The sequence below is a fragment of the Notechis scutatus genome, chromosome 1 (assembly GCF_049901735.1).
Source record: "Notechis scutatus isolate UNSWTSFEM ecotype Mainland chromosome 1, rNotScu1.2, whole genome shotgun sequence".
NCBI classification, from domain to species: Eukaryota; Metazoa; Chordata; class Lepidosauria; order Squamata; family Elapidae; genus Notechis; species Notechis scutatus.
This window is the reverse complement of record NC_142009.1, coordinates 77,561,889-77,589,662: the sequence shown is the minus strand read 5'-3', so window position 1 is coordinate 77,589,662 and position 27,774 is coordinate 77,561,889. Positions and strand designations below refer to the sequence as shown.

The 27,774-nt window shown below is 42.8% G+C and overlaps 1 protein-coding gene across 39 annotated transcripts in view; it reads left to right on the top strand.

Moving 5' to 3' along the window:
• The window catches only part of AFDN (afadin, adherens junction formation factor), a 99,277-nt gene that overhangs the window by 6,206 nt on the left and 65,297 nt on the right, over positions 1 to 27,774 (top strand). For 24 of the 39 annotated variants that reach the window (XM_087968544.1, XM_087968765.1, XM_087968687.1 and 21 more), the window contains exons 2-3: positions 8,530 to 8,725; positions 22,333 to 22,448. In XM_087968544.1, the coding sequence (XP_087824670.1) occupies positions 8,530 to 8,725; positions 22,333 to 22,448 (312 nt within the window). The remainder of the gene's footprint in view (positions 1 to 8,529; positions 8,726 to 22,332; positions 22,449 to 27,774) is intronic. The other 15 variants (XM_087968824.1, XM_087968775.1, XM_087968681.1 and 12 more) reach the window with 1 other exon arrangement.

Sequence of the window (27,774 nt, the reverse complement as noted above, 5' to 3'; positions counted from 1 at the left end):
TAACTTTTTTGCACTTCATGCCATAATAATAATTCTTAGCATAAACTTGCTATATGTTCTTCAGTAAAAATCTCTGAGACTCAAAGAACTAGAAGCCCAATGATATTCCATTTTACTATATTTTTAACTGTGCTTTTCTTTTTGTGTTTCATATATAAAGTTCTAGTTCACTTAATATTGAGGCTCACAGTCCGTAACTATAATTGAAACCTATTTCCTTTTACTGTTTGACCTATCAATGGGGAACTAGTTTTCAGTCCTGTTTCCTTCTCATGAGCCATCTATTGCTGCTGCATGCAGAAAGGTAGAACACTGACATATCAGCTAATTGATGTTTGAGTGTGACTTGGGCAGAAAGCATGTTTTGATCTGTGAATGTCAAGAGGCTGCAGAGAATCATATGGTAGACCTTTGCTATCTACTCTTTGATAATTATTGTTCTAAATAGACATGTAGACTATGCTAGCAGAAGGAGTTGGAATTGCTCGTCTTCCCTCATGCAGAGCTGTAGCTAATTTGGGATTTTTTTATGCCAGCAGCAGAATTTCATACATAGTTCACTTTCAGTTGTTTGTTTGTTTGTTTATTTGTATCCTGCCTTTTAAAATTATTTTTACAAATAACTCAAACAAATATCCAACACACCTTCCTCCTCCTATTTTCTTCACAACCCTGTGAGGTGAGCTGGGCTGAAAGAGAGTGACTGACTCAAGATCACACAGCTGGTTTTCATGACTAAGGTAGGACTTGAACTTATAGTCTCCCACTTTCTAGCCTAGTGCCTTAACCATTAGACCAAACTGACTAACCCAAGGTCACCCAATTGGCTTTCATGGCCAGTCTTCATTTCCCCAAACAGCCTAAGGGTAGAAGATCAAAATAAAATTTGAGTTCTCTTTCAGAAAGTTTTCAGCAAGAGAGGGCTTGCTGTTAAACAGGTTAGCCTGTCAAATTAAGCAGCATTTCAGCATTAGATAACCCTCATAGCTGACAAACATTTTCTGTGATTTCGGTAGTCAAGGACAGGAATTCCATATCCATTTATATACTGCATTCTAATGGCTGTGTGGTGGCACAGCGGTTAGAATGCAGTATTGCAGTCAAACTCTGCCTAGTAAGAGCAATTCGATCCTGATAGGCTCAAGGTTGATTCATCCTTCCATCCTTCCAGGGTCAGTAAAATGAGGGCTCAGATTTTGGGGGGCAATATATGCTGAATGTTGTAAATGGCTCAGAGAGTGATGTAAAGGTGGTATATAAGTCTTAAGTGCTATTGCTGTTGCTAAGTAGCATTACTACTATAACAGGCATTCAGCAGTAGCACGAGGGATGTGTTGGCAGCTAGATATATATTGGAAAAAGATACTTTCAGCCTGCCATTGTGGGTTGGATAGAAAGCCAACATCCTTTTCAGTTTTCATCAGGCAACAACAAAACAGAGAAAAAGTACCATAAGCAAGGGCAATACGATTGACCGAAAATAGAAGGAACTATAATTGTGTTTCTTAAACTCAAACTTTATGTCCAAGTGAAGCTTTTGATGAGAAATGTATTTGATTGGCGTTTTAGGACTGGGATGTTGCCTCATTAAGGACAGGAGGGCTGTAGACTGATGCACATAGTTGTAGGGATAAAGATTCCTTAAAGACTATATGATTAATTAAATAATCTGTAGATCTTAATATATACAGGAATAAATTGTAAATGATCTTGTATTAATACGTTGTCAGTCAAGGACATGTTGTGGCAGCATTTGTAATAATTGTAGGGGCACGTCTGACACTGCCATTTTCTTACTGATATTACTTGCAATTTATGTAAAAGAACATATTTGAAATGTAATTGTGGACTGATCCAGACTGACAGTCTAAAGATTTAATTGGTAATTTATGACTCACATTATATACAAGAGTTGACTGAAAGAAGTGATATGTAAAATAGAAAGGGCAGATATGTGGCATTGTTTTGTTCTGAGTGTTCAGTGTGAAAACTTTGAACTGTCTAAATTCATTGCCAAGAAATCTCATTAAGATATTTATGGGAGTTTGCAAAAAGAGGAAAGCAAGGGAATTCTAAAGATGGTAAATATATTGACAGGGCTTCTGAAATATTATTTTTAAATTTTATTTAATTGAACATAGTAATATTCTTTGCCATGTCAAGTTTTAGTTGATTGCAATTTACAAAAAGACAGATATCAGTTTATTGCATGAGGAAATTGACCATATATACAGTATTAAATGAATAAGCAAAATAAATGATGTAGCCTTTTTGAATTGAAATATGTAAACATCATTTTATGAAAGTTGAATATTATTGTTTCCACTAGAACTAGTATAAACATGAATTCAGTTTTCTTGCCAAAATATAGCAATAGCAACAGCACTTAGACTTATATACTGCTTTACAGTACTTTACAGCCCTCTCTAAGTGGTTTACAAAGTCAGCATATTGCCCCCAACAATCTGGGTTGTCATTTTACCGACCTTGAAAGGATGGAAGGCTGAGTCAACCTTGAGCCTAGTGTGAGTTGAACTGCCAATTGCAGGCAGCCAACAGTCAGCAGCCTGCACTACTGCAATCTAATCACTGCACCACAGCTCTTGTAATACATATACAATGTATTATGGAAAAATATTACAGCAGTGGATAGAATTAGAGGTCAAAATGTGTAAGGATCACATGTGAGATTGGATGGGATTCATATCTGGCTTTATACAGGTATGCAAAATTTAAAAAATACTCTCCACTGCAGTGGTGGGATTCAAATATTGTCACCACTGGTTTGGTGGGCGTGACTTGATGGGCACGTTTTGCACGCATGCACACATTTTGCGTGCGTGTGCCAAACACGTACTTTACGCAGGCGCAGAGGCATTTGCGCAGGTGCAGAGGCATTCTAACTCACCTCCTGCAAGCCTGCACTCTCCCGGTAGCTTCAGAACTGCTGCGGAACACTGCTGTGCAGCGCAAAGCAGCTGCGCTTCAAATTCAGAGGATAAAGATGAGTATGGGAGCCTGGGCAAGAGGGTGGGCCTAACAGCAGAGAGGTGGAGAGAACCAGTTCGGTCTCCGCTGCTCATCGCCGCTACTGGCTTGGCAGAACCGGGCCGAACCAGTAGAATACCACCATTGCTCCATTGCCCTCCAACTCAGAATGTTTTATCACCGTAGTTAATACGCTGTGTGTATTCTGAAGCTTTATCGATTAAATATGTCAGTAAACATTATTTGTATCATAACAAATAATTACTGTATCTGAACGTTTTGTGTGATAGTTCCTCAAATGATAAGTAATTGTGAAGTTAGATCTACTAAAAAGAATCACAGTTAGTTGTACAACTGGAATTTTGAGGACATATTGTGAGTATTCTTTAAAAAATATGTATTATTTGATGGACAATGTAGGACTTTTGTGGTGGACAAAGTCTAGCTTCCAACTTTACCACAGTGTATACAGAGTGCTTATTACATTTCTTCTTTTTTCTTTCCCCCCTAGTCGGGTAGGTGCACTACATTGGAATAGTATTGGTGGGCGTATTTAAGCCCATGAACACAAAATTGTTTATTTCTTACTTAATTCTATTGAAATCAGTTGGCATACATTTCATATGAAATAGTGAGTGTTATTTATATGGCTAGAATTCATATTATTTAAAGCTATTAAGTACCATAGACAACCTATCTTCACTGGATTTTGCTGATAAAGATTGACTGATGCAGCATTTGATTTGATTTTCCTTACCTAAGAGATAAGTTTTGAGAAGAGGGATTATGTTTTATTTAGAGATGGTGATAAACTATTAAATTTGTTTTTACCTACTGGGATGAAAAAAAGAAGTTACCATACCTCTGCTTTCTTTTCTTTCTTTTCCTGTTTCACCTCCCAATTCCCCTTTTGTATTTTATATTTACATTTTGTGTAGTTTGTATTGACTTATGTTATTTACATGAATTATTCTTAATAAAATTATTTGGAAAAAAAGTTTCATAGAAACCTTTGGAATAAATACATCTTTATTCAACAGCAGTGTTTTTTTTCCTGTTAGAAATGTCCTATCAAATTGTTCTTCAGGATTGCCATTTCATTAGTAGTTCTTCAGTGTGCAATAAGAATTATACAACTATTACTACCTAGAGTCATTGGTAAAATAATCCTTTAACAAATAATCTCTTTTAATATTTCTGCATCTGATTTGCTTCTATCAATGGAATTGATAAGTTAGTGTAATGGGTTTTATACATAGTATTTAAATGAAACCAGTGGAAAACTGGGATCAACTTTTCAAATTCTAATCATAACATTTATATCCTGATCTTTATTTTTGGAAAAAAACTTACATTGGGATTACATTCATTTAAACCCCAGTTTCCCTTTAATTACGATAAGGGTTAAAATTTCTAAAAACATAAATATCTTGAAATTATGTGATGTGGAACACCAGCATCAAATGAAAATGGTGTCAGCTGTAACTCAATCGGAGAGCATTCTCTTACCTGGTCATGTGTACCAAGAATGTCCTTTCTCATGTCACCATACAGAAATTTGGTGGGAGGTACATGAAAAATAGGGCAGTAGGGTCCTAAACAGGACCTTATAGCAATGTAGATTTCCTACAGCTAGTCTCTAAATACCAGCAGATCATGACCCTGTTCTGTTATATAAAAAGTACATTCTCTCCATACTTGTGTAGAGCTTCCAATTTGAAGGCAAACGGTGTATTATCAGCAGTTCTTTAGGCCAAGTGAGATCCCCCCCTCCAAACCTGGAAAAAGATGCACCTGATATTTAAGGAACTAAATATGAGGGGTGTGCTCATATTATCAGCAGTTCTTTAGGCCAAGTGAGATCCCCCCCCCCAAACCTGGAAAAAGATGCACCTGATATTTAAGGAACTAAATATGAGGGGTGTGCTCCATGAGCTTCAGAGACCTCTCTCCTCTTTGAATGCAAAGCATTGTACAGCCTTCCTTCCCTAATTACTTTCCTAATTATTGAATGAAACTCAGCCATTCACAATGCCTCTAATTTACTGAGTTTCAGTTTAGTTATTGTTCTTCATTTAGCTCACCTTCATTTCCCTAGGCTGATCCTGATGACTTAGATGATGCATAGAAATTACCAAAAAAGAGATGCTTTATTAATGCATTGTGCGCATTTATCTACTGTATATATTAAATATATCTATTATATATATATTAACACTCTCTTTCCTGTAACATTTATTTAACTAGGTAAAACAGTGCAACTTGGACAAAACCCTTTGAACCAAGGAACCTCAAATGGTCTAATCTACAAAATGTGTCCAAAATCTGGGACACATGACTAGCTGGAATTGAAATTTGCAAATTTTATAAAATATTTTATGACATAAATATTTTTTAAAAATACTTGCAGATTATTGTAAATGTATTTTACAAAATTATAATGAGAGAAATTTGTTCAATGAAGAATATATGCATTAACTTCTTTTAACTGTGCTTACAGTGTATCTGCTAGAATCACCCGAGAAGTGGCTTTGTAGAATTAAAACAGCTTTTTTTTTAAAAGCAGAAAAGCTATTTCCATATATATATACTATAAAATTACAGTTTTAGTAAGCTCTGTTATTCAGAAAACTGTAAAATTAGTTTTGAAGGTAAATATCCCAAACTTGAAATGTTACAATTTAGCAAAACAAAATAATAGGGAAAACTTTGTATTTCTCTAAAATGGTAGTTCATATAATAGTTTTACTGATGTCATTTCACTGATAGGAATGACATGGAATTATTAGCATTGTTAACTTCATATTGTCTTTGAATTATTATTATTATTATTATTTTAGTTTTTAAGTGTATCTGAAAACCTAATTTTACTTTTGCTGCATTTCAGTGTTTTTATTCTTCATGTAAGCTTTGAGTGCTAAGGAATCCATGCTAAGTACATTCACCCAGATACTAATCCTAGCTAAACAAAACAAGCTTGCTCTCCTCCATCTTCATAATTACCTGTGAATTAGGGGAAGGGGGGTTGTCTTATATTGGCTGAGGAGATACTAGTATTAAAAACACATAATAGAAGGAAGTGAAAATGGCTGCAAACCATTGAAAATTAACTTTTTTAGGGGAGTTGATGGCTAGTGGATTTTAAGCATCTCCTAATACCTAAATAGAACTTTTGTCACTTTTTATTTTATTGTTTCCCCTTTCTCTTCCCTTCCCAGTATAGCTAACCCATAGGAAATATGTTTCTGTGTACTTATTATATCTTTGGAGTGATTTTTGATAAATATTTGCATACATAACGTACATAGAAATAGGCCATGTGATTGTCTTTTTGGAGGGGTTGAGTGGAAATCTTGCTTGATTTGGGAGCAGGATGGAGTGGGCAATTCTGGATTAGGGTTAGGGATTGTTTAATTCAAGAATCTTTGTTACTGAATCTAAATATTTGAGGGGTACCCATTTTTATCTTTGAATGCTGTTGCTTGCTTTTCAGCAAGAAGTTCGGGCTGTCATTGCTGAGGTGGGTTTTTCTTTCTTTCTAGGTACATGCTCATTAATAAATTGGATTGTACTTGACAACAGGTCCATTTTACTTTTGAGCAAATTATTAATCCCAAACATTAGGAAAAGAAAGTATCAATGTAATGTACCTTCGTGAGCATCTCAATTTGATAGTGCTACTAGAAAGTATCAAGTTTCTTCTGCATTTTTTTCTAAGTTCTCTGTTTCAAGCTACAGCAGTCACAGTGTTGCTTGTTGAGGGCTTGTTTGAATTAACCAGTAACCTTTCTGTCTGTCTAATTGTTATAGTGTTTTTATTATAAAAGGACTGCTAACACTTTTGCTTTTTCCATATAGAACATCTTCAAAGCTCTATGAGCATTTCATTTGGTGAACAAAATGTTTTAAAACTTCTATTTGTTGTTGCTTTGTTTAGTAAAGCTATTGATAATGTTCCTAAAAGTATGCAACTGCAGTTTATGTTACATTTGTTGAAGCATTTTTATGTTGCATTTGTTGCTGTAGTTAATACTTCTCAAATTTAGAATCTGCTGGGAGAAGTAGAGAATGAAATTATTTATGTACACATCAAATTGCAGTCAATAGATGTATTATGTTACATTGTTAGCCTAAATATTGCATTGGGTTAAAATACTCTGATATAATTGATTGGGTAGATGTCATGAAGTTATTATCTTAAGGCTATTACAGTGCTCCTGGTTCCAATCCTGAGATTCCACATAATTGCTTTAAAAACTGACTGCCCCTCATAGTAAAAATCAATTTGGTTACATTAATATGGAAAAGTGAAATAATTATTTGATGAACATTATTTACATACTTGAATATTTGGTTAAGATTATTGATTAAAATAGTTTAATCTAGTAAGGGCTTGAGATTTGTTCATGGTTGTTATACCACTTAATTGCTTAGGTAAAATTAAATTATCAAAGTCTCTTAGTTATAGCATGTTATTACAACAAAAAGTCTATTTGGTTCACATATATGAATTACGTTTTGTCAGAATTTAAAGTGGCAATCAGTTTGACTGCTTAAATTAAGCAATTATAAAAATTGAAAACAATTTATAAGGCTGTTAAAATAGTAATGCTGTGATTTTCCTAAAATTAATACAATTTAAGTATTAATTTTGAGAAATCTGAATTATATATGCTTAATTTTGCAGAATAACATAGAGAATAGAAATTCTGGCACATTGAGCCTGGAGCAAAGCTTCCAACTTTTCTAATTTTCCATAAGTTCAACAGGAACAACGGTGTTATTCACAGTCCAATTTTTCTTCATGAGGGTTAGGAACAAGGGATTTGGGAAACAGCCAGGGCTACCAGGTTGTTCACTTTTTCATACCCAAATAAGTTTACCAGGTTTCCACCAACTCCCATTCTGTCAAGTGATTGTTCACTTGTGGCTTATGGGAGTCATGTATCTTTTAGGATGATTAATTAACTTGACCAAATGCACCAACTTTCTGTGATCAGCACTAATTAAAACATTGATCTCACTGGAAATGAAATAACAAAGACATTTCTTGTAAAAATATACAAGGCTAAAAACAATAATAGCTTATTGTTCTGGTTTTTTGATGTTTAGAGTTCTCAAATTTAACTTTTCAACTTTTATTTTGACCAAGGATTTGTTTTTTTTATAGTACCACTACAATTGGAAAGCATTAAGAAATGTGGTAAAATGTATGCGTCTGGAGATGATCTCTAGACACTGTCAAAGTAGTAATTTTTGCCAGTATTATATAATTTATATGTCCACTGGTTCTTCAAAGATCTAAATATACTTTACATGAAAAACACTAAAATTTAAAACAGGATAGTCTCCAAGAAGTTTTAGTTTATTCTCTCCCTGTTATACTGTGAAAGTTTTCCAGTTTAATATTCTTGTACATATAGTACAAATAGAATAACCCCTGTATTAATATACTTTTTCTTCTTAGTGTAATGCAGTTAATCACATTTAAGCTTATTTTAATCAAAATGAATCAAATTGACTCTGTTTATTTCATTGCAGGATCTGGAATTCCATGGAGTTATGAGATTTTATTTTCAAGACAAAGCAGCTGGAAATTTTGCAACAAAGTGTATTCGTGTGTCTAGCACTGCCACAACTCAGGATGTGATAGAAACACTTGCAGAAAAATTCCGGCCAGATATGCGAATGTTATCATCCCCAAAATATTCACTTTATGAGGTGCACGTCAGTGGAGGTTAGTGTATTCTATTTGGGCTCTTAAAAAAAGAAATAACAGCAGGAGTGAAAAAAAGGCTTCATAAAGTACCCTGTTTAACTCAATTTCAGCAGTTAACATTTAAGAAAAAGAAATTGCTAGCTGGCAGTGATATACTAAAATTTAAGAATGCCAAAATATGTTACCAGTAAAAACGTGTACAGTCAGAACATTCCAATACCTTAGTAAGTTTGTGGGCTCAAAAAGAATCTCAGCATATCTCATTGATGTAAATCTTACATTAAGTTTTGAAGGATCGGAAGCTTGTTCAGAGTTGGGCCATTTTAGGAAACATGCCTGGAATATTGGGATTGTGGCTATGAATACTTTTTTTCCCTAAAGGAGCAATTGCAATTCATGAGCGTACAATAATAGCGTAATGATCATCTGAATCAGAGGTGGTATTCAGCAGGTTCTGACCAGTTCTGGAGAACCGGTAGCGGAAATTTTGAGTAATTCGGAGAACCAGCAAATACCACCTCTGACTGGAGATTTTACAGTATCTTTCCCCTGCCATGCCCACCAAGGCACTCCCACAGAACCAGTAGTAAAAAATTTTGAATCCCATCACTGATCTGAATGATTATGCTATAATAGTCATGTATAGAGAGTCAGTCTAGTATAATAGCTAAGGTGCTGGCTTAGAAATCAGGAGTCTGAACTTCAGGCTTTTTTTTACATTTGAGATGACTTTGGGCCAGTCCCTTGCCCCTCACCTCACAGCTTTGCTCTTGTGGGGAAAATAAGAGGAAGGAATAGTATACTCCTTGAATTGTACACTGCTCAAAAAAATAAAGGGAACACAAAAATAAGACATCCTAGATCTGAATGAATGAAATATTCTTATTAAATACTTTGTTCATTACATAGTTGAATGTGCTGACAACAAAATCACTCAAAAATTATCAATGGAAATCAAATTTAGCAACCCATGGAGGTCTGGATTTGGAGTTACACTCAAAATTAAAGTGGAGAAAAACACTACAGGCTGATCCAACTTTGATGTAATGTCCTTAAAACAAGTCAAAATGAGGCTCAGTAGTGTGTGTGGCCTCACCGTGCCTATATGACCTCCCTACAATGCCTGGGCATGCTCCTGATGAGGTGGAGGATGGTCTCCTGAGGGATCTCCCCCCGACACCCACCTCCTGGACAGTCTGTGGTGCGATGTGGCATTGGTGGATGGAGCGAGACATGATGTCCCAGATGTGCTCAATTGGATTCAGGTCTGGGGAACGGGCGGGCCAGTCCATAGCATCAATGCCTTCGTCTTGCAAGAACTGCTGACACACTCCAGCCACATGAGGTCTAGCATTGTGTTGCATTAGGAGGAACCCAGGGCCAACTGCACCAGCATATGGTCTCACAAGGGGTCTGAGGATCTCATCTCGGTACCTAATGGCAGTCAGGCTACCTCTGGCGAGCACATGGAGGGGTGTGCCGCCCCCTCCCCCCCCCCCCCCCCCCCCCCCCCCCCCCCCCCCCCCCCCCCCCCCCCCCCCCCCCCCCCCCCCCCCCCCAAAAAAGAAATGCCACCCCACACCATTACTGACCCACTGCCAAACTGGTCATGCTGGAGGATGTTGCAGGCAGCAGAACGTTCTCTATGGCATCTCCAGACTCTGTCACGGCTGTCGCATGTGCTCAGTGTGAACCTGCTTTCATCTGTGAAGAGCACAGGCGCCAGTGGCAAATTTGCCAATCTTGGTGTTCTCTGGCAAATGCCAAATGTCCTGCATGGTGTTGGGCTGTAAGCACATCCCCCACCTGTGGACGTCGGGCCCTCATACCACCCTCATGGAGTCTGTTTCTGATCGTTTGAGCAGCCACATGCACATTTGTGGCCCACTGGAAGTCATTTTGCAGGGCTCTGGCAGTGCTCCTCCTGTCCCTCCTTGCACAAAGGCAGAGGTAGTGTCCTGATCAGTGGTCCCCAACCTTTTTTGTACCAGGGACTTTTTTGTACCAGGGACCAGCACAAACACTTTTTCAAGGACCGGGGGAGAATCCGAGTTTGGTGGTTTGCTTGCAGACGTTTCATTACCTGACTAGGTAACATCTGGTGTTGTTACCTAGTCGGGTAATAAAACATCTGCCAGCAAACCACCAAGTTCAGGGAGCGCCTCGGCCCTGCCTCCCTCAGCCCCATCCCTCAGGTGTCTCCCTCCCTCCCTCCCTCAGGTGTCTGCCTCATTCTTCTCTCAGTCGCTCTCTCGCTGCTCCACCAGCCCAGGAAGAAACTGCTTCAAAGAAGCCGGGGGTGGCTTTCCCTTTCGCCGCAGCTCCTCCGAGCGCCCGTTTACCCCCACCCGCCCGCCGCGGCATTCAATCCACAGTGCTCCGTTCTGCCTGCCTGCCTGCCTTCTTCGTTTCGGAGAAGCTTCGGCTGATAAAAAGAGGCGAATAGTTATTATTCTCAGCCGAAGCTGCTCCGAAACGAAGAAGGCAGGCAGGCAGGCAGAACGGAGCACTGTGGATTGAATCGCTGCGGCGGGCGGTGGGGTAAACGGGCGCTCGGAGGAGCTGCGGCACAGGAAAAGCCACCCCCTCGGCTTCTTTGAAGCAGTTTCTTCCTGGGCTGGTGGAGCAGCGAGAGAGCGACTGAGAGAGGAACGAGGCGGAGGAAACCGAAGCTGCTGAGCCAGAGAGCAGGACAGGCTTCAGTTGCTTCCTCCCTCCCCTTCTTTCATTTGTGTCCTTGATCCCCGATCCCAGCAGGATTCACCGAAGGCGAAGAAAGCCGCCATTTTTTAAAAAAACATTTCTTTGTGGCCCGGTACAGAGTGCTCCACGGCCTGGTACCGGTCCGCGGCCCGGTACCGGTCCGCGGCCCGGTGGTTGAGGATCCCTGGTCCTAATGCTGGGTTGTTGCCCTCCTACAGCCTCCTCCACATCTCCTGATGTACTGGCCTGTCTCCTGGTAGCGCCTCCATGCTCTGGACACTACGCTGACAGACACAGCAAACCTTCTTGCCACAACTCGCATTGATGTGCCATCCTGGATGAGCTGCACTACCTGAGCCACTTGTGTGGGTTGTAGACTCCGTCTCATGCAACCACTAGAGTGAAAGCACTGCCAGCATTCAAAAGTGACCAAACCATCAGCCAGAAAGCATAGGAACTGAGAAGTGGTCTGTGGTCACCACCTGCAGAACCACTCCTTTATTAGGGAAGTCTTGCTAACTGCCTATGCTTTCCACCTGTTGTCTATTCCATTTGCACAACAGCATGTGAAATTGATTGTCAATCAGTGTTGCTACCTAAGTGGACATTTTGATTTCACAGAAGTGTGAATGACTTAGAGTTCCATTGTGTTGTTTAAGTGTTCCCTTTATTTTTTTGAGCAGTGTATATAAAAAGGTGGGATGGTATTTAAACATTATCGCCTTCTGAAGTCATTTATGCTAAAGAAACAGTGAAAATGGCCTGGAATTTTCAGCTGGCACAGATATGATAACCTTCCTCCTAACAGGAATAAAAAGGCTCATATGCAGTAAGTTTTCTTACAACTACAATTTATTTTGAGAAACTATTCAGAATACCAATATTTTTATAAAACACCGTCTAATCCAAGGTTAGCAGAGTTAGAGATAGTGTTCCAGAATGAGCCATTTTATTTTATACCATTTGAAATGGAGCCTTCTTAAAGGTACTTTTCCTCAGGTAGGTGAAATTTGTTTATAAAAAAATAAAAGTGGACTTTCAGATTGACGACTTAATCATTGTAGGAAGATCATAATTGAAAAAAGTGATTGGTGATAGAATTTTGTTATTATTATTTTGGATTCTCAAGGACAATCTTTAAGGTTTCAAAAAGATAAAAAATATTAGTATGACTTACTAAAATTCATGAGCTAAAAACAGAATGTTTAATCCTCATTGTTTTACCACTTTATTGTGGGGAAAAATCTTTGCTCTTCTGTTCTGCAAGTTGCTTAATTTATGTCTTTCACTTTTGATACTATCTGCATTGGGGATTTTTTTTAAAAGTGATATTTTTATTCCTCTGAGATCAAGAATATTAGTGCAGTTTAATTAGCTTAAATAAGAGATAACTTGAGATAACTGTATAGTTCTTGTGATATATATGATTTAGTTTCATTATCTAATTTTGAGGAAGACAGTGATAAAATGAATGCTTCCAAGATTCCAGTTGGAAACAATAGATTGCAATTTATGGCACTTGGTTAAAGCTCGTTGTGGAGAGTTGCGTGATATAGACTTTTATATAAGGTTTCATTTTTTTTAGTTTCAAAAAGAAAGAGCAAGAATATTTATTAAATTAAGAGAAGAAATGGTTTTCTATGCATTTGGTGAGAAAGATGTTTTGGCAAAAGAATATATACAGATACTTATGAAGTGGCCCTGCTCCATATGTCCCCAATTGTGAGACCCTACTTATTAAGTTGGGCTCTAGGAATCACTTGGGACTGTTGCTATTGTACCAAACACTCTGCTTCTTGGCAACCTCCCTATCTAAGCTGTTTGACTCCCCCAAAATTAGATTGGGCGTTGGTAGAAGTTACTCTGAATGCCCTTTCTATCTATGCTGCGAGAGAGCCCAGGATGGGTTGACTCCTTCCTATGATGTCATTTAGCTGAGTCTGTACTAAGATATAAAAGCCACCCCCCGGGAGAGACCCCAGCTTTGGCGAAGATACTTGACAGACTGAAAGGTGTCTCTGAAAGCACAAATGAATACAGAAATATGACTTACCCTCTCCGGATGAATCAAGGAAGGGGCTGGGCTCTCTCACAGCATAGATAGAAAGGGCGTTCAGGGTAACTTCTACCAACGCCCATTCTCCTCCATGCTGCATCGAGAGCCCAGGATGGGACATACCAAAGCTTGCATGTCCACGAGTGGGTCCTTGTCCGGCTCATCACACCGACTGTTGAACCACTCGTTGAAGCACCCGTCTGCCGAAGGCTGCAGTTGCCGAGGCAAAGACATCCAGACAGTAGTATCTGATGAAAGGAGATGGGAGATGTCCACGTGGCCACACGACAGATCTCCAAGGGTGCTTGGGTCGCCCAGGCAGCCGAAGTGGCCGCGTTTCTGGTAGAGTGCACCGTCAGACCTCGAGGAACTGGAAGGGCCGCAGCTTTGTAGCCCTGCTCAATGCAAGATCTGACGCACCTGCTAATAGTAGGAGAAGAGGCCTTGTGCCCCAAGTGAGAAGGGAAAAGGAAACAAAATGGCTTCAGACTTCCTGAAGGAGGAAGTGCACTTAATGTATATTCTAAGAGCCCTACCTATGTCTAGCAAGTGCCACTGCTGCTCTAAGTCATGGTGCTGGAGGGGGCAGAAACCAGGCAACATAATGTCCTGGGATCTGTGAAACAGGTGTTAACCCTTGGAATAAATGAGGGGTCCAGACTGAGGACAACCCTATCATCGTGAAAGGAACAAAGGTCCTGTCTGATGGAAAGAGCAGCGAGCTCGGATACCCGCCTGGCTGAAGTGAGGGAAACGGGGAACACTACCTTCAGAGTCAGGAAACGGAGAGACAATGTTCTAAGGGGTTCAAAAGGGGGCTTTGTAAGGGCATAAAGGACCACATGAAGATCCCAGGAAGGATACCTGTGAACCACCGGAGGGTGCAGGTTGGAAGCCCCTTTCGAAAATCTCCTGACTGAAGGGTGATGGGATAAGGAAGGAAGCGAACCCTATGAAAGAACCGAGGACAGGGCCTCAACCTGCCTGCGTAAGGTGTTGGGGGCCAAACCTTTCTCCAGATCATGCTGAAGGAATCTAAGAACCTCTGCCAACTGGGCTAAAGCGGGAGAGAGAGAGACCCTCCCTAAGGCACCATCAGGAAGGGCCTTCCAGGTGGCATCATAGATGTGCCTTGTGGGAGGTTTGCAAGATGCCAGGATAGTGATGATGACCCTTTCAGGAAGATCAGCCACCTCTAGCCATTTCCGTTCAAGTACCACATGGTCAGCTTGAGCCACTGGGACTCCGGATGGAGCAAAATCCCCTGATGAAGGGAGATTAGATGGGCTGGGATCCTCCAAGGAGAAGCCACTGGCAGGTTGACCAGGTCCGCAAACCAGGGCGTCCTTGGCCAATAGGGTGCCAGGAGGAGGAGCTCCACTGTTCCCCCAACTTCTTCCGAATTACTGCCGGAATGATGGGAGTGAAGGAAAGGCATAGAGGAGACTTTTGGGCCATCTGCACCGAAGGGCGTTGGTCCCCTCCGCTCCCTGGCAAGGAAACCTGGTGAAGAATCTGGTGACCTGGGCAATTTGAGGAGTGGAGAAGATCCACCTCCGGTGTTCCGAATCTGAGGGAAAGGTCCCTGAATAGAGAAGGAGGAATAGACCATTCTGCCTGGTCAACTAGGCTGCTGAGCCAGTCGGCCTGGGAGTTGTTGATCCCAGAGAGGTGGTCCGCCGAGATCAACAACAGGTGTTGCTCTGCCCATAACCCCAACCGTAGAGCCTCTCCCATGAGGGCTCTGTACCTCATCCCCCCCCGCTGGCTGACATGAGCCATGGCGGCCATGTTGTCCATAAGGACTAGAACATGAGAGCCGGTCACTGAATGCCTGAAATGCTTGAGAGCTAGAAAAATGGCTCTGAGCTCTAGCCAATTTATGGGAAGGGCCTGCTCTGACCTGGACCAAGGCCCTGAGCTATCTGGCCCTGCATATGGGAACCCCAATCCAGGAGGCTGGCATCGGTGGTTATCACTAGCCTGTCTGGGACCCTGAAAAGGAGTCCCTTCCAGATTAACGGGGAACACCACGAATTGAGAGATCTCCGGATTTGTGGCGGGAGCGGGGTCTTGATGGATGAGTGGCTTGTTCCTGCTCGTTGGTAGGGAAGCAGGAACCATTAGAGTGGACAGGAGTGGAAAAATCTGTGGCTCTGGAGATATGACAGGGTAATTTGCAGATCCCGATGGGCTGCATGAATGAAGGAGGACAGAATCAAAATGTTGTCCAAGTAGCATTGGATCCTCACTGGAACAGGAAGCAGAGATGCCATCAATGCTGCCAGAACCTTTGTGAAGACCCTTGAAGCCGATGAGAGCTGAAGGGAAGTGCTCGATACTGGTAATGGGTATTCTGATAACAGAAATGGAAAAACTGGCGATGATGAGGCCAAATGGGGATATGGAGGTAAGCCTCCATGAGATCAGTGGAAGAGAGGAGATCGTCCTCCCGAATGCTCTGTAAAATAGAATGCAGAGTCTGCATTTTAAATAGCCTGTATTTTACAAATTGGTTGAGAAATTTTAGATCCAGGATGGTTCGCTATCTCCCCTGAGGCTTTGGGAATGATGAAAGGTGAGAATAAAGCCCACGTCCCCATTGAGAGGGGGGAACAGGTTTGAATAGCTCGGATTTTAAGAAGGAGTTGAATGGCCTGATTCATGAGGTCTTGCCTTGAAATGTCCCGAGAGACAGGACAGATCAAATTTTTTTGGGGGGGGGGTGCATTAGGAAGTCAGAAGGCTAGGCGACCTCTGATGGATGGGGAGAATGAGGGATTATTTAGAGCGATGGCAGGAATGACCCCTATCCTCCCGAAAGGGCTGTTTACCAGTATAAGGAGCTGGGCGATAGTCGGCTCTCTTTCCAGAGGAAGAGAGAATTTTATGTTTATTTCTGGTTTCGATGAGATAAGATTCCAGAGCATCGCCAAAAAGCTTATCGCCCGTGAATGGAACTGAAACCAGCTTCCATTTACGGCGTGACTCCGCCTGCCAATTTCTGAGCCATAACAGTCTTCTTGCTGCTACTGAAGATGCCATGGCCCTAGATGCAAATTTGGCGGAATTGAGAGTGGCATCTGCAGTGAATTCCGCCGCTGCGATAATCTTATTAAGGCCTTGGTGAGAACAAAGGTCAGATGTAGGCAATCTAATCTGGAGTTGGTGCAGCCACCATATGGATGCCCATGTGAGAGTGCCAGAAAATGGGAACGAGGCCAGAACCGGAATGTCAACAGAAGGCACTGCCAGGGAATTGTCCAGGGCTGCGCTGACGTTGTAGAAACGCTTATCCAGAGAAGATGGGCAAGGACCTGCCGAAGGGGAAACGCACTGTTCCTTGACCATGTCCAGGAACAAAGTGGGAGAAGGCAAAACCCCTGCATGCACTACAGGCTTGGAGAAGAATGAGTCTCCCTGGCTAGAGGGAATTCCTTGTGGCCCGGGAGCCACTTCCTCTGGCGACAGCTTGGCAGTGACCAAGGCCATGCTGAGTAATGGCCTGAAGAGAGAAGAATTGAAGACCAATGCAGAGGAAGTCTGCTCTGGGCGAGAGTCCTCTTCCTCTGAAAGATTTTGGTCAAAGGTCTCGCCCTCTTCACGTTCTGAACGAGAGGAGTAACTGTGTTCAGATGGTGAAGCCCTTTCCTCCTCATCAACCTCGTCCCATTCTAGTAGAGAAGAATGGACCCTGAGGTCCTGGGGCCTGTGTAAATCAGGGTGATGAGGCAACTTATAGATTGAGAAGGGAGAAGGGCCTGAACCCTTTCCAGAGGTTGAAGGATTTGCTTGAAGCCTTCAGCCAATCCCTGCCTAATGGCCAAAGAGACAACATCTTGGATATACCCTGGTCTATGCTCAAAGGTAGGGGCAGAAGGCCAAAGGTCCGCTGCTGAGGGAGTGAAGGTGGCTTCAGGCCTAGACTGAGAAGAGGTTCAAGGCCTGGAGGGAGGGGGAGGAGCATAGGGCCCAGAAGCCTGTTGGAAATAAGGCCCAGATCTGCTTAGATCCTGAGGATCATTGTACTGCAAAAGCCTCAGGAGACCAGGATGGAGGATGGAAAGGCTCATAGATAACTTCTCCTCCCCTGGGAGGGCTTGGCTGGGGCCCACGAGTATCACCTGAAACCTGCTGTAGTTGCCCTCCCTTCTCTTGAATAGTTCTGTTGAACTGCCTCTCTAGGGCTGCATGTCTGCGCTTTTCTGCCCTCAACTCAGCCTGAGTTGCCTTCTTAGGGGCTAGAGCCTTAGCTCTGATTTTAGCAGCCACCTCCCTCTGGACTGATTGGGTGCATTGCCTACAAGTTTTTCTCTTATTGGCTTAAGAGACTGTTCCACTGGGGGTGGGGGGGAAACTCTGCCTGACCCTTATCTTGCTCCATTTGAAGAATAAAGGCTCTTACGATGGAAAGAAGCTGTTTGTAAATTTTTTGTATTAAGCCCCTTAGGGTATAAATTGGCCTCCAGGCTTACAAAATGGCTGCTCACCTCGTGGTGGAAGGCTTCAATCCAAGATGGCCACTGACTTTGGGAAACAGGCTCCGAGATGGAAGAATCTCTCCTTAGGCTATAAAGAGCCCCGAGTGAAGTCAGCAAAGGAAAGGGCAGCCTCTGGCCACACGATCAGCTGGCTGATGCTGGTATCAGTTTGCCGATTGCTTTTTACGACCGCTCAAACCGCAGGCGGGGCGGTCTACAGACGCTGCCCAACTTGCCTGAACAGCACTCTGGCAACGCTGCTCCCAATGCTGCAGGAGAGAGAGAGCCCTGCTCTCCTGAAAGAGCAGCTGCCCAGATCCTGGGAGCTGCTGAAGCGAGGAAAAACGGTACTGAAGATCGCTGGTGAGTGCTATCTACAGAACCTCAGCTGGCTGAAGCTGTTATCGGTTTGCCGATCGCTTTTTACAACTGCTCATACCGCAGGCATGGGGGAGGTCTACAGACGCTGCCCAACTTGCCTGAACAGCGCTCTGGCAACGCTGCTCCCAACCTTGCAGGAGAGAGAGAGAGAGCCCTGCTCTCCTGGAAGAGCAGCTGCCCAGATCCTGGGGGCTGCTTGAAACGAGGAAAAATGGCACTGATGATCGCTGGTGAGTGTTATCTAACAGAAGCTTTCAGAGACACAGCTACTGACTGAAAGGAGCTGAGTCAAAAGCTGGGGTCTCTTCTGGGGGCTGGATTTTATATCTTAGTACAGACTCAGCTAAATGACATCATAGGAAGGAGTCAACCCATCCTGGGCTCTCGATGCAGCATGGAGGAGAATAACACAGTCCTTTTTGATATTCCAAAAAGCCCTGAAGTCTTGACTACATTGTCAGACCTGGGATAACCAAAGACTTGTTCAGATGGCTCCATTGTTGAGATGGCCATTTTTATCCTCCCTCTCTTGTGATTTATATATTTCACTGTTATGACATGTATTATTAAGGATGCTTATATTGTATATTTTGTTTTTATTTTATTTTATTTACCTGATTGTTGTTTGCTGCCCAGAGTCACCTCCAAGTGGGATGGGCAGCTATACAAGTTTAATATTTAAATAAGTGTAATGATTTAATTCCTATAGGCACCCCTTTTGACTTGTAGATAGAAATGCTCTGGGTCCACTTTTCTATATACGAGAAAAAGTCTGGTTCCTTAGACAGAGAGGGAACAATTGCCTCTTTGCTTATGTAAAAGGACTCTGAGAATAAAAAAATACCTTTATTCGTATATGCGTGATAAAATAAAACTGGTGGATCTTATGTAATAGTTGGCTGATAAATAGATGAAATGCTAAAGCTCAGTTGTACTACATTCTTATATGAATACTGTTTGTCAATTTGTGAGCAGGAAGAAATAAAACATTAAAATAGAATAATCAGCTTTGTGGTAAACAAAAAGGAAAGGCGTATTTGAGCATAATAATATGTTGGCCTCTATTATCATATGAAAACAGAAACTTTCTACAGACTTTTCAGAAAGATGCATTAACATTTGGTACTGAAAGTAGTTAGACCTTAAGCCAGACTCTATGTGTTTCTTTTAAAAATGTCTTTCTCTCCCCCCTTTTCTTCAGGTGTAACAATGTGCAGACAATGTTCCGTGTAGATATTTGTCTGCTTTAAAAAATCAGCATTTTAACCAATTTAGTCTTCAAATTTTTCATTTAGCCGTGTTTTCCTTATTCTTTCCACATCTTTTTGCTCTATCTCACCATATTCATTCATTCATTCATTCATTTTTAAACCTGTTTTATTGCTCTGCCCTGTTTGTTTTCATTTCTCTCTCCTAATGTTAGAACTAAATATCAAGAAATTTATGAAGATAAAAGACTGACAATACATGTAAAATAATTATAGCAAAGCACTTTACTTTTTCATTATATTGTGGAGACAGATTAGCTAATTCATAAGTAAAAAGAGAGCATTTTCTTCCTGCTCCCAGTCACTAGAAGAAACCTAGGTTTGATGACTCTGAAGCTGTGCTGAGTGCAACTAATAGGACAGTCTGGAGAATCCTCTTTAAAAGCAGTTCCAGTGTGCATAAACTTTTTCCACTTTACCTGCTTTAGTCATCACAGAAACTCAGAGGCTACACCTATAATTAGGAATGCAGGTGTTACTTTTCCATGTCATCAAATAATGCAGAGAATATAACTGGTTTCCAAAACAATATGTCAAAGATTCAAATACCTAATGATGGACTAAATGCAATATTAAGTGAGCAGATGTGCATGTACATATGAGAATTTTCTCTTGCTGTTCTGCTGCATACTGTCTGGAAGATTAACATTTGGGAAACGGGCCACATCTTCTGCAGCTAGACTTTTAAAGAAGACCAGAAGTTAGTAGCCTCATCTCCAACATTTGGAAGACAAATATTGTAAAATGTATTTCTTCTATAATAAAACAGCCAAATTGGACTCCTGTTAGCATGTTGTTTTTTCATATTTTATTATAGAGATGCTCTTGCTGCAACAGAAGGTTTATTCTTGATATAGGGAAGCTTTTCATTAATCTTACGTGATTTTCATAGTTTTCTTACTATTTGATCTCCATACATATTTTTGTAGCATAATAAAATGATACAAGACATTTCCAAATGATATTTTTAAATAATCTATATAATGAGTTTCTAATTTAATCACTTACTGACATAAATTTAGCAGTGTTTCTGAAGTAGAATATGGTATTTCTACAGAGGCAAAAAAAAACCAAGTTTCACTATTTTTTGTCTCTTGGTTTAATAGAAAAAGTTCAGGTTGGTGTGCATCCAGGTAACAGCAACTAAGAAGAAATACTTGTTTTACTGGTCTATTTAGCTGAGTGATTTGTTTATGCTTTAAAGAGATTACAGTGACTTATAGTGATCTGATAACCTGTATTTGACACTGGTTGACTAATTTTGAGTCATTGTGTCATTGGTAACTTTTATTGACCATATAGATTTTCTCTATCATGACCTGTCCTTAACCTGATCTACAGTATCCATTGCTATTGTACCTGAGTCTATCCACCTTGTTCATGGCTGTTCTCTTCTTCTCTTTCCCAGTATTAGAGAGAGCTTTTGGTAGAGAGCTATGTCTTTGCATAATGTGTCAGAAGTAAGATAATTTGGGTCTGGTCATTTGTACTTTAAGTAAAACTCTGGATTGAGCAGTTTGAAGATTCATTTGTTCATTTCCTTAGTCATTCATTATATTTTCAGGGGTCTTCTCCAACACCAAAATCAATATTCTATCTTGTTTCTTCAAAGTCCAACTTTCATTGCCTTAAAGTATCACAGGGAAAAGTGCTTGCACTATTCTGATCATTGTAGGTATAGAAACATCATGGCATGAGTATCTTTTCATGGGTGATTTTAAATACACTGCTAATCTGTGGTGTATTTCTTGACTTCATGTTTTTTATTGCTGATCCTAAAAGGCAGAAGCTATCTATCATTTCAGTATCTTCATTAGCATTTCTAAGGTTGATGGTTGTACTTGATGTTATTCATTTGTTGTCTTATACTTGATTTTAGTGCATTTTATATGAAAATGATTCTGGTCATTTAATTCATGATTGGTTTAGGAACATGTCTTTTGAATATTAATCAATAGACGTACTGCAGTAGTTACTTGAATAATTAGTAAATTGAAGTTTACATAGTTGTAAGGTAGGTTTAAAGCAAGCATTGTTTTATATCCCATTAGCTTAATAAATTTTTAGAAACTTAAGATGACTTATATTAATTCTTAATTTTAAATCTTGTCCTTATTAAATCTGATCTGTTCATAATTATATATTATTTGGTTGATTACTTTTTAATAGATGAATGACTAAAAACAAAATGATTCCCTTGACAGTATTAACTTATGTTGTCAAAGAGGAAGATTTTTTCTTAAGGTTCTGGTGAAAAAAAGACTAGTAAGTTAAAAAGGAGTGATTCCCCTCCCCATTTATTGAAGAAACTTTAAATTGTATATGTACATGTTTATATAGTTAAACATTTCATTACATGTTTGGTATTTGGACAACTATAACCTACTTTTGAAGCCTATGGACAGACTTTAAATGTTCAAAGCAACATTTTTAAAAAAATAAAATCCTTTTTATATTGTATACTCCCAGAATTGTCATCCAAAAATTCTGCTGCCTGGACATTTTGGAAATTGTAGTTCTAACACACCTGATAAGTGTCAGGTGAGAAATGGTTGGTTCAAATTTCAATTACTGGCAGTTTATTCATTTTGATAAACTGAAAGACTTGATAGTCTTCCATTATGGTACAAGAGAAGTCTGTTAACTAAATGTGTTTGCTGTATCATTTCTTGGCTGCTATGTTAATTGTCAACATTCTGCAGTGTTTGATCTTGTCTTTTTTCTCTTATTTTGAAGAAGAAAGAAGATTGGATATAGATGAGAAGCCTCTAGTTGTACAATTAAATTGGAACAAAGATGATCGTGAAGGAAGATTTGTGCTTAAGAATGAAAACGATGCACTTCCTCCAAAGGTAAAAAGAAGCAATATTCTGTATATGTATACATATTTGAGCTGTGTTGGTGTGTATATCTGAGTTCTCCAGCATGCCGATTGGAGAATCCACACACACATGGGTTGATCCTGCCTTTCTGCCCAGAGTCATCAATCTTCAATCTGTCAGACCCAGGAAGCCCCAGTCACAACTCAGTCTTGGCCCGATAGAGACATGGTAAAGGTTGGCTCCATGTTTTGTAAAAGCAGCTATTTCTAAAGTGTGGATTCCCCAAAAGGTTTGAAAAGAATAGAACACAGGCAGCAAAAGGATTTCTAACAGCCTGTTCTTCTTGCCCTATTATCGCACGGCTTCCCTGAACTACCAATAACGGCCCAAACCAGCCTGGCATAAAGGGGGTAGCTCTACAACTAATTCCCACCCTTGGGAAGGTGCGCCCTAGAGCCCAGCCGCCACCAAAAGCAACACACAGAATGCATGTCTTGGCTCACCCGGGTACCTCCGGAGCAGCCGTTTGCGATCACAGTGCCCCACAGATGATTGTCAGGGCCAGCAGGTGCCGTTTTGACTGTGACCACGTGGCGTATGTACAGGCTACCCCAGGGATCTGGTCTTGCTGCCACTGCTAACAGCCAGGGGAGGAAGACCTAGGCTGAAGACTGCCTGAAGATTAACAGGGGCTTAGGAAGATTGAGCAGTTAGCCTCTCCTCCCAGGGCAGTCTCAAGGCTCAAGCTTATACAATGGCTGATCACTCAGCAGATAGCGTGGAGCCCAAATTTTCTAAAAAATCTTCTAAACAGAGTTCCAGAAAGGCTAGATCTGCAAGCAAGGATGCAGCAGACAAAATAAGGGTAAAAGCCATTTATTTAAGGAAACCTACCAGAGCAGAAGAAAGGGATGCAAGTAGAAGGCAAGAAGCCCTTGAAAAGCAGTTTTCCAGAGCTGAGAAGCAAGCTGAACAGGAGAGGTATTCCCCCTCCCCTCAGCCAAGGCTGGCTTTTCCCATCCTCAACAGCCAGTAATGCAAGACTTGACTGCAATTCAAAGAGCATGGTCACCAGAGGGTGATAGAGAGCAGGCTTATCTCCCTTTAGCAGAGGAAATTCAAACAAACATTTCCCTTTGCTTGCATGGCCCCTAATCCTGCAGAATCACAGATTAGCAATAGACCCAGGGTTCCAGAGGCCACATGTATTCCCACTGTGGCGGTGCTCCGCTCAGCAGACAGACTTGGACCAGAGTCGTCTGAGGAAATTAAGGCCCTTATATCTCAGGCATTTCACACTCCTCTACCCTGCAGAGGTGGAGCCACCCCCCCTTCCTTGGGGTCTGAGCCTCCATTGCAGACCATGCAATACCAAATACTTATGGAGGCACTTAGGCACCAGAGGGCAGAATCATCAGCCCACTCAATTAGGAGTAGGGCATCAGTGATGGAGGAGGAAGACCAAAGGGAGCAGGGATTTTCAGAGGATGAAGATTTATTTCTGACCCACCCGCCTTCACTGGGCTATTCAGCCCAGCACTCTTTATATCTCTACTCCAGAAGGCTAGGACCACGGCCCAGATAGGTACAGAGCCTTGCTCTCAAGCAGAGCCATCTGACAACCAGGGCCCTAATAGCAAGGTGCTTTCTGAACCCAGGTCATACCCTGCCCCAAGCTGTTCCTTGACGTCCAGAGACTACCTTTATTAGGCTTATAGTACACTCTTTGAGGGGCACAATGGCTCAGTGGTTAAAGATGTTGAGCTTGACAGCCCAGTTTCAAGACGTGAGCATGGGGTGAGCTCCGATCCTTGCCTCAGCTCCTGCCTACCCAGCAGTTCGAAAGCATGCAAATGAAAGTAGATAAATAGGTGTAACTTTGGTGGGAAGAACTTTGGTGTTCTGTGTGCCTTGGGCTGGCTCCCTGGACTAAAAAAACAGATATAAGCATTGGCCCCTAGAGTTGGACCTGACAAGACAGGGGAAATCTTTTCCTTATACCCCTTTGGTAATTTAACTTCTACAGAAACTTCACTCAAATAATTCTGGTTTGAAATAAATTATAGGCAGGAATGGGATTCTACCAGTTTGGACCGGTTCTATAGAACCAGTTGTTATGAGTCTGCACAGTTCGGAGAACCGGTAAATCACGCCCCTGGCTGGCCCTGGCCCTTCCTGCCTGCCCACTTGCCACTCTGCCCAGTTATTCCTCATCTCGCCGCCATTGCTAACCTGCCTTCACCCGCCATTGCTGCCTGCTTTCCACCGCAGCCCTGATCTCCTTGGGTGAGTAAGCGTACAAGCAAGCCCCGGTTGAGTCGACTCCTGGGCCAGCCTAGGCCGCTGCACTGTCCCTCACCCCATCCCCGGGGTTGCCTGGCTTGCTTTGCCATGAACTAGCTAGGTAGCTGCCTCCCCGCTGCAAGGCCATGGCCGTGCTGGCCGGGAGCGAAGGGAACATTGTATTTCTCCCCTGGCCATGAAGAAGCTGCGGGGCCATGGCAGTACTGGCCGGGAGAGTAGGGAACGTTCTCTTTCTCCCCCTGGTGCTGCTGGATCTGACTGGGAGAACGCCCCGGTGTGCTCTGCTGCTGCTTCCTCCAAAGCAAGGAAATTGCCCACTACCGGCGCGTTTCCAGGATGCACAGCCACCTCTCCCCCCCCCCCCCCCCTGTGAGTGTGTGCGTGCAGTGGAAGTGTTCCTTCAGGCAACCCTTCTCCGCCTCCCCCTCTTGCGATTGGTGTCTGTGGTGGGGCCGGGAGGGTGGACACGTGCGGGGAGACGCTCCTTAAGAGCAGGTAAGAGAAGCAGTCCAGAGCTGATACAAGCTTCTCCGTTTTTCTTTCCAGCTGGGAGAGCGAGAGCGCTTCTCTCCCGGCAAAGCAAGAAGCCTGAAAACTCCCCTCTCATCAAAAGAGAAGCAGCTCGTTTGAATCCTGCTTCTCTCTGCCGCCCGGGAGCCCATTCAATGAGAGGAGGACTTTCAGGCTTCTTGCTTTGTTGGGAGAGAGGCGCTCTCACTCTCCCAGCTGGAAAGAAAAATGGAGAAGGTTGTATTGGCTCTGGACTGCTTCTCTTTCCTGTTATTGCTGGGAAAGCACCACTGCAGCTGCTTCCACGAGGCCCCCAGAGCCAGGGTCGCTGCCTCTGCCACCCGTGGAGGTGTTTTGCGAGGTCCAGGGGGCGGGTGAGCAAAGCGCGGCTGCAGCCGCCGCCATGTGTGGAGGTAGTTTTCCTTTTTCCGCCGCCCAGTGCTGACTTGAGATTGCCAGATCATTCAGTTCGTCCCAGGTGTGTGTGTGGGGGTGTGGGGGTGTGGGTGTGAGTGTGTGAGAGGTGTGTGTATGTGTGTGTGTGAGAGAGAGAGAGACGGAGCAAGAAAAAAAAGAAAGCAAGAAAGAAAGGAAGGGAGAGAAAGAAAGAAAGCAAGAAAGAAGGAGAGAGAAAGAAAAGAAAGAGAGTGAGAAAGAAAGAGGGGGAAAGAGGGGGAGAGAGAGAAAGTAAGAGAGAAGGAAGAGACAAGAAAAGAAAGAAAAGAGAAAGAAAAAGGGAGAGAGAGGAAGAGAAAAGAAGAAAAGGGATAGACAAAGGGTGATGGAAGGAAGGGACAGAAAGAAAGAGAACAAGAAAGAAAGGAAAGAAAGAAAAAGAAAGAAAGAAAGAAAGAAAGAAAGAAAGAAAGAAAGAGAAGAAAGGAAGAAAGAGAGGGAGAGAGGAGAACATGAATGAGATGTATGGATGGATAGATAAATACATGGAAGGAGAAAGGGAGGGAGAGAAAAAAAAGGAGGGGAAGGAAGGACACAAACCCTGGCTTCAGAAGATTATTTGAAGCAGCACAGCAATCTAGGGCTGGCCTACAGGGGTCTCGGTGGTCATCTAGTCCAACCCCCTCCTCCAGCAGGAGATCCTTACAGAATCAAAGAATATCAGGGTTGAAAGTGTGTGTGTGTGTGTGTGCGCGCGTGCATGCATGACTGTCAAAGCTCCATAAACAGGTCAAGTAGCTCTGTGGCAAGGTCAGTCATAAATTAGAACACTTGCTAAGCAACCGGCCATTAAGTGAGGACCACTTGTATTTGGTTTGCCAGTCACCTGGCCATGCCCACCCAGTCACATGATCACCAAGCCACACCCACAAATTAAGCCACGCCCACAGAACCAGTTGTTACAAAATTTGAATCCCACCCCTGATTATAGGTCAAGAATAATGAAATTGGTTTGTTGAAATAATCAGAACTTCATTTAAAAATAATCTTTGATTGGAAGATGACACTGAAGCTGAATTCTGTCAAAGTAAAAATAGTCACTCTCTAGACCAAGGGTGGGCAAACTACGGCCCGCGGGCCACATCCGCCCGTTGGTCTGTCCAATGCGGCCCGCCCCTGAAAAAAATCGCTGCCATTGGTCTGTCCAATCCGCCTGCCCCTGAAAAAAACCGCTGGGCGTGGCTTATTGCCCTGTGCCGCGTGGCCCCCAAAGCTGCAAAACAGTGCGGAGCGATCTAGGGAGTAGGAAAGAAAAGAAATTTGCAAAGGCCTCGGCTGGGAGTTCGAAATCACCTTCGAGTGCGACCTCTTCGAAGGTGAGTCCCCGCCGATCCCCTTTTTTTCCGGGCTTCAGGCTTAAACTTTGCAAAGGCAAAGCTTGTAGGCTGGAGCGTCTTCCCGCCAAGGAGCGGGAAGGGTTCCACCAGGCGGGCGGGCGGGCTGCTTGGAGCCACCTAAAGCTAGGCCGCTGCTGGTGGAGCCTTGCCCTGCCTTGGTGCCCCATTTCCCGGCTCGGCGGTCCTGCTCGGGCGGCACTTTAAAAGCCTGCTTCCAGCACCCGAGCAACTTCCCAGCAACTTTCAGCTTCGTTTTAACTCGCGGGCGCCGCGCCTGGCCCCGAGCCGCACGGGCGGAGGGAAGCCCGGCGGGCAGGCGGGCTGCTTGGAGGATGCGACCGGCGGCGCTCCAGGCTTCCCCTCCGCCGTGCGGCTTGGGGCGAGGAGCCAGCGCCCGCGAGTTAAAACGATGCCGAAGTTGCTGGGAAGTTGCTCGGTTTTCCGGGCTTCAGGGCTTTGCAAAGGCAAAGTTTGCAGGCTGGAGCGTCTTCCCGCCGAGGAGCGGAAGGGTTCCGCCCGGTGGGCGGGCGTGCTGCTTGGAGCGTGCTGCCGTGCGGCTCGGGCGGCGCGCCCGCGAGTTAAACGAAGCCGAAAGTTGCTGGGAAGTTGCTTGATTTCCGGGGCTTCCAGGCTTTAAACTTTGCTCGGGCGGCACTTTAAAAGCCTGCTCCCAGCACCCGAGCAACTTCCCAGCAACTTTCAGCTTCCTTTAACTCGCGGGCGCTCGTGCCTGGCCCCGAGCCGCGCGG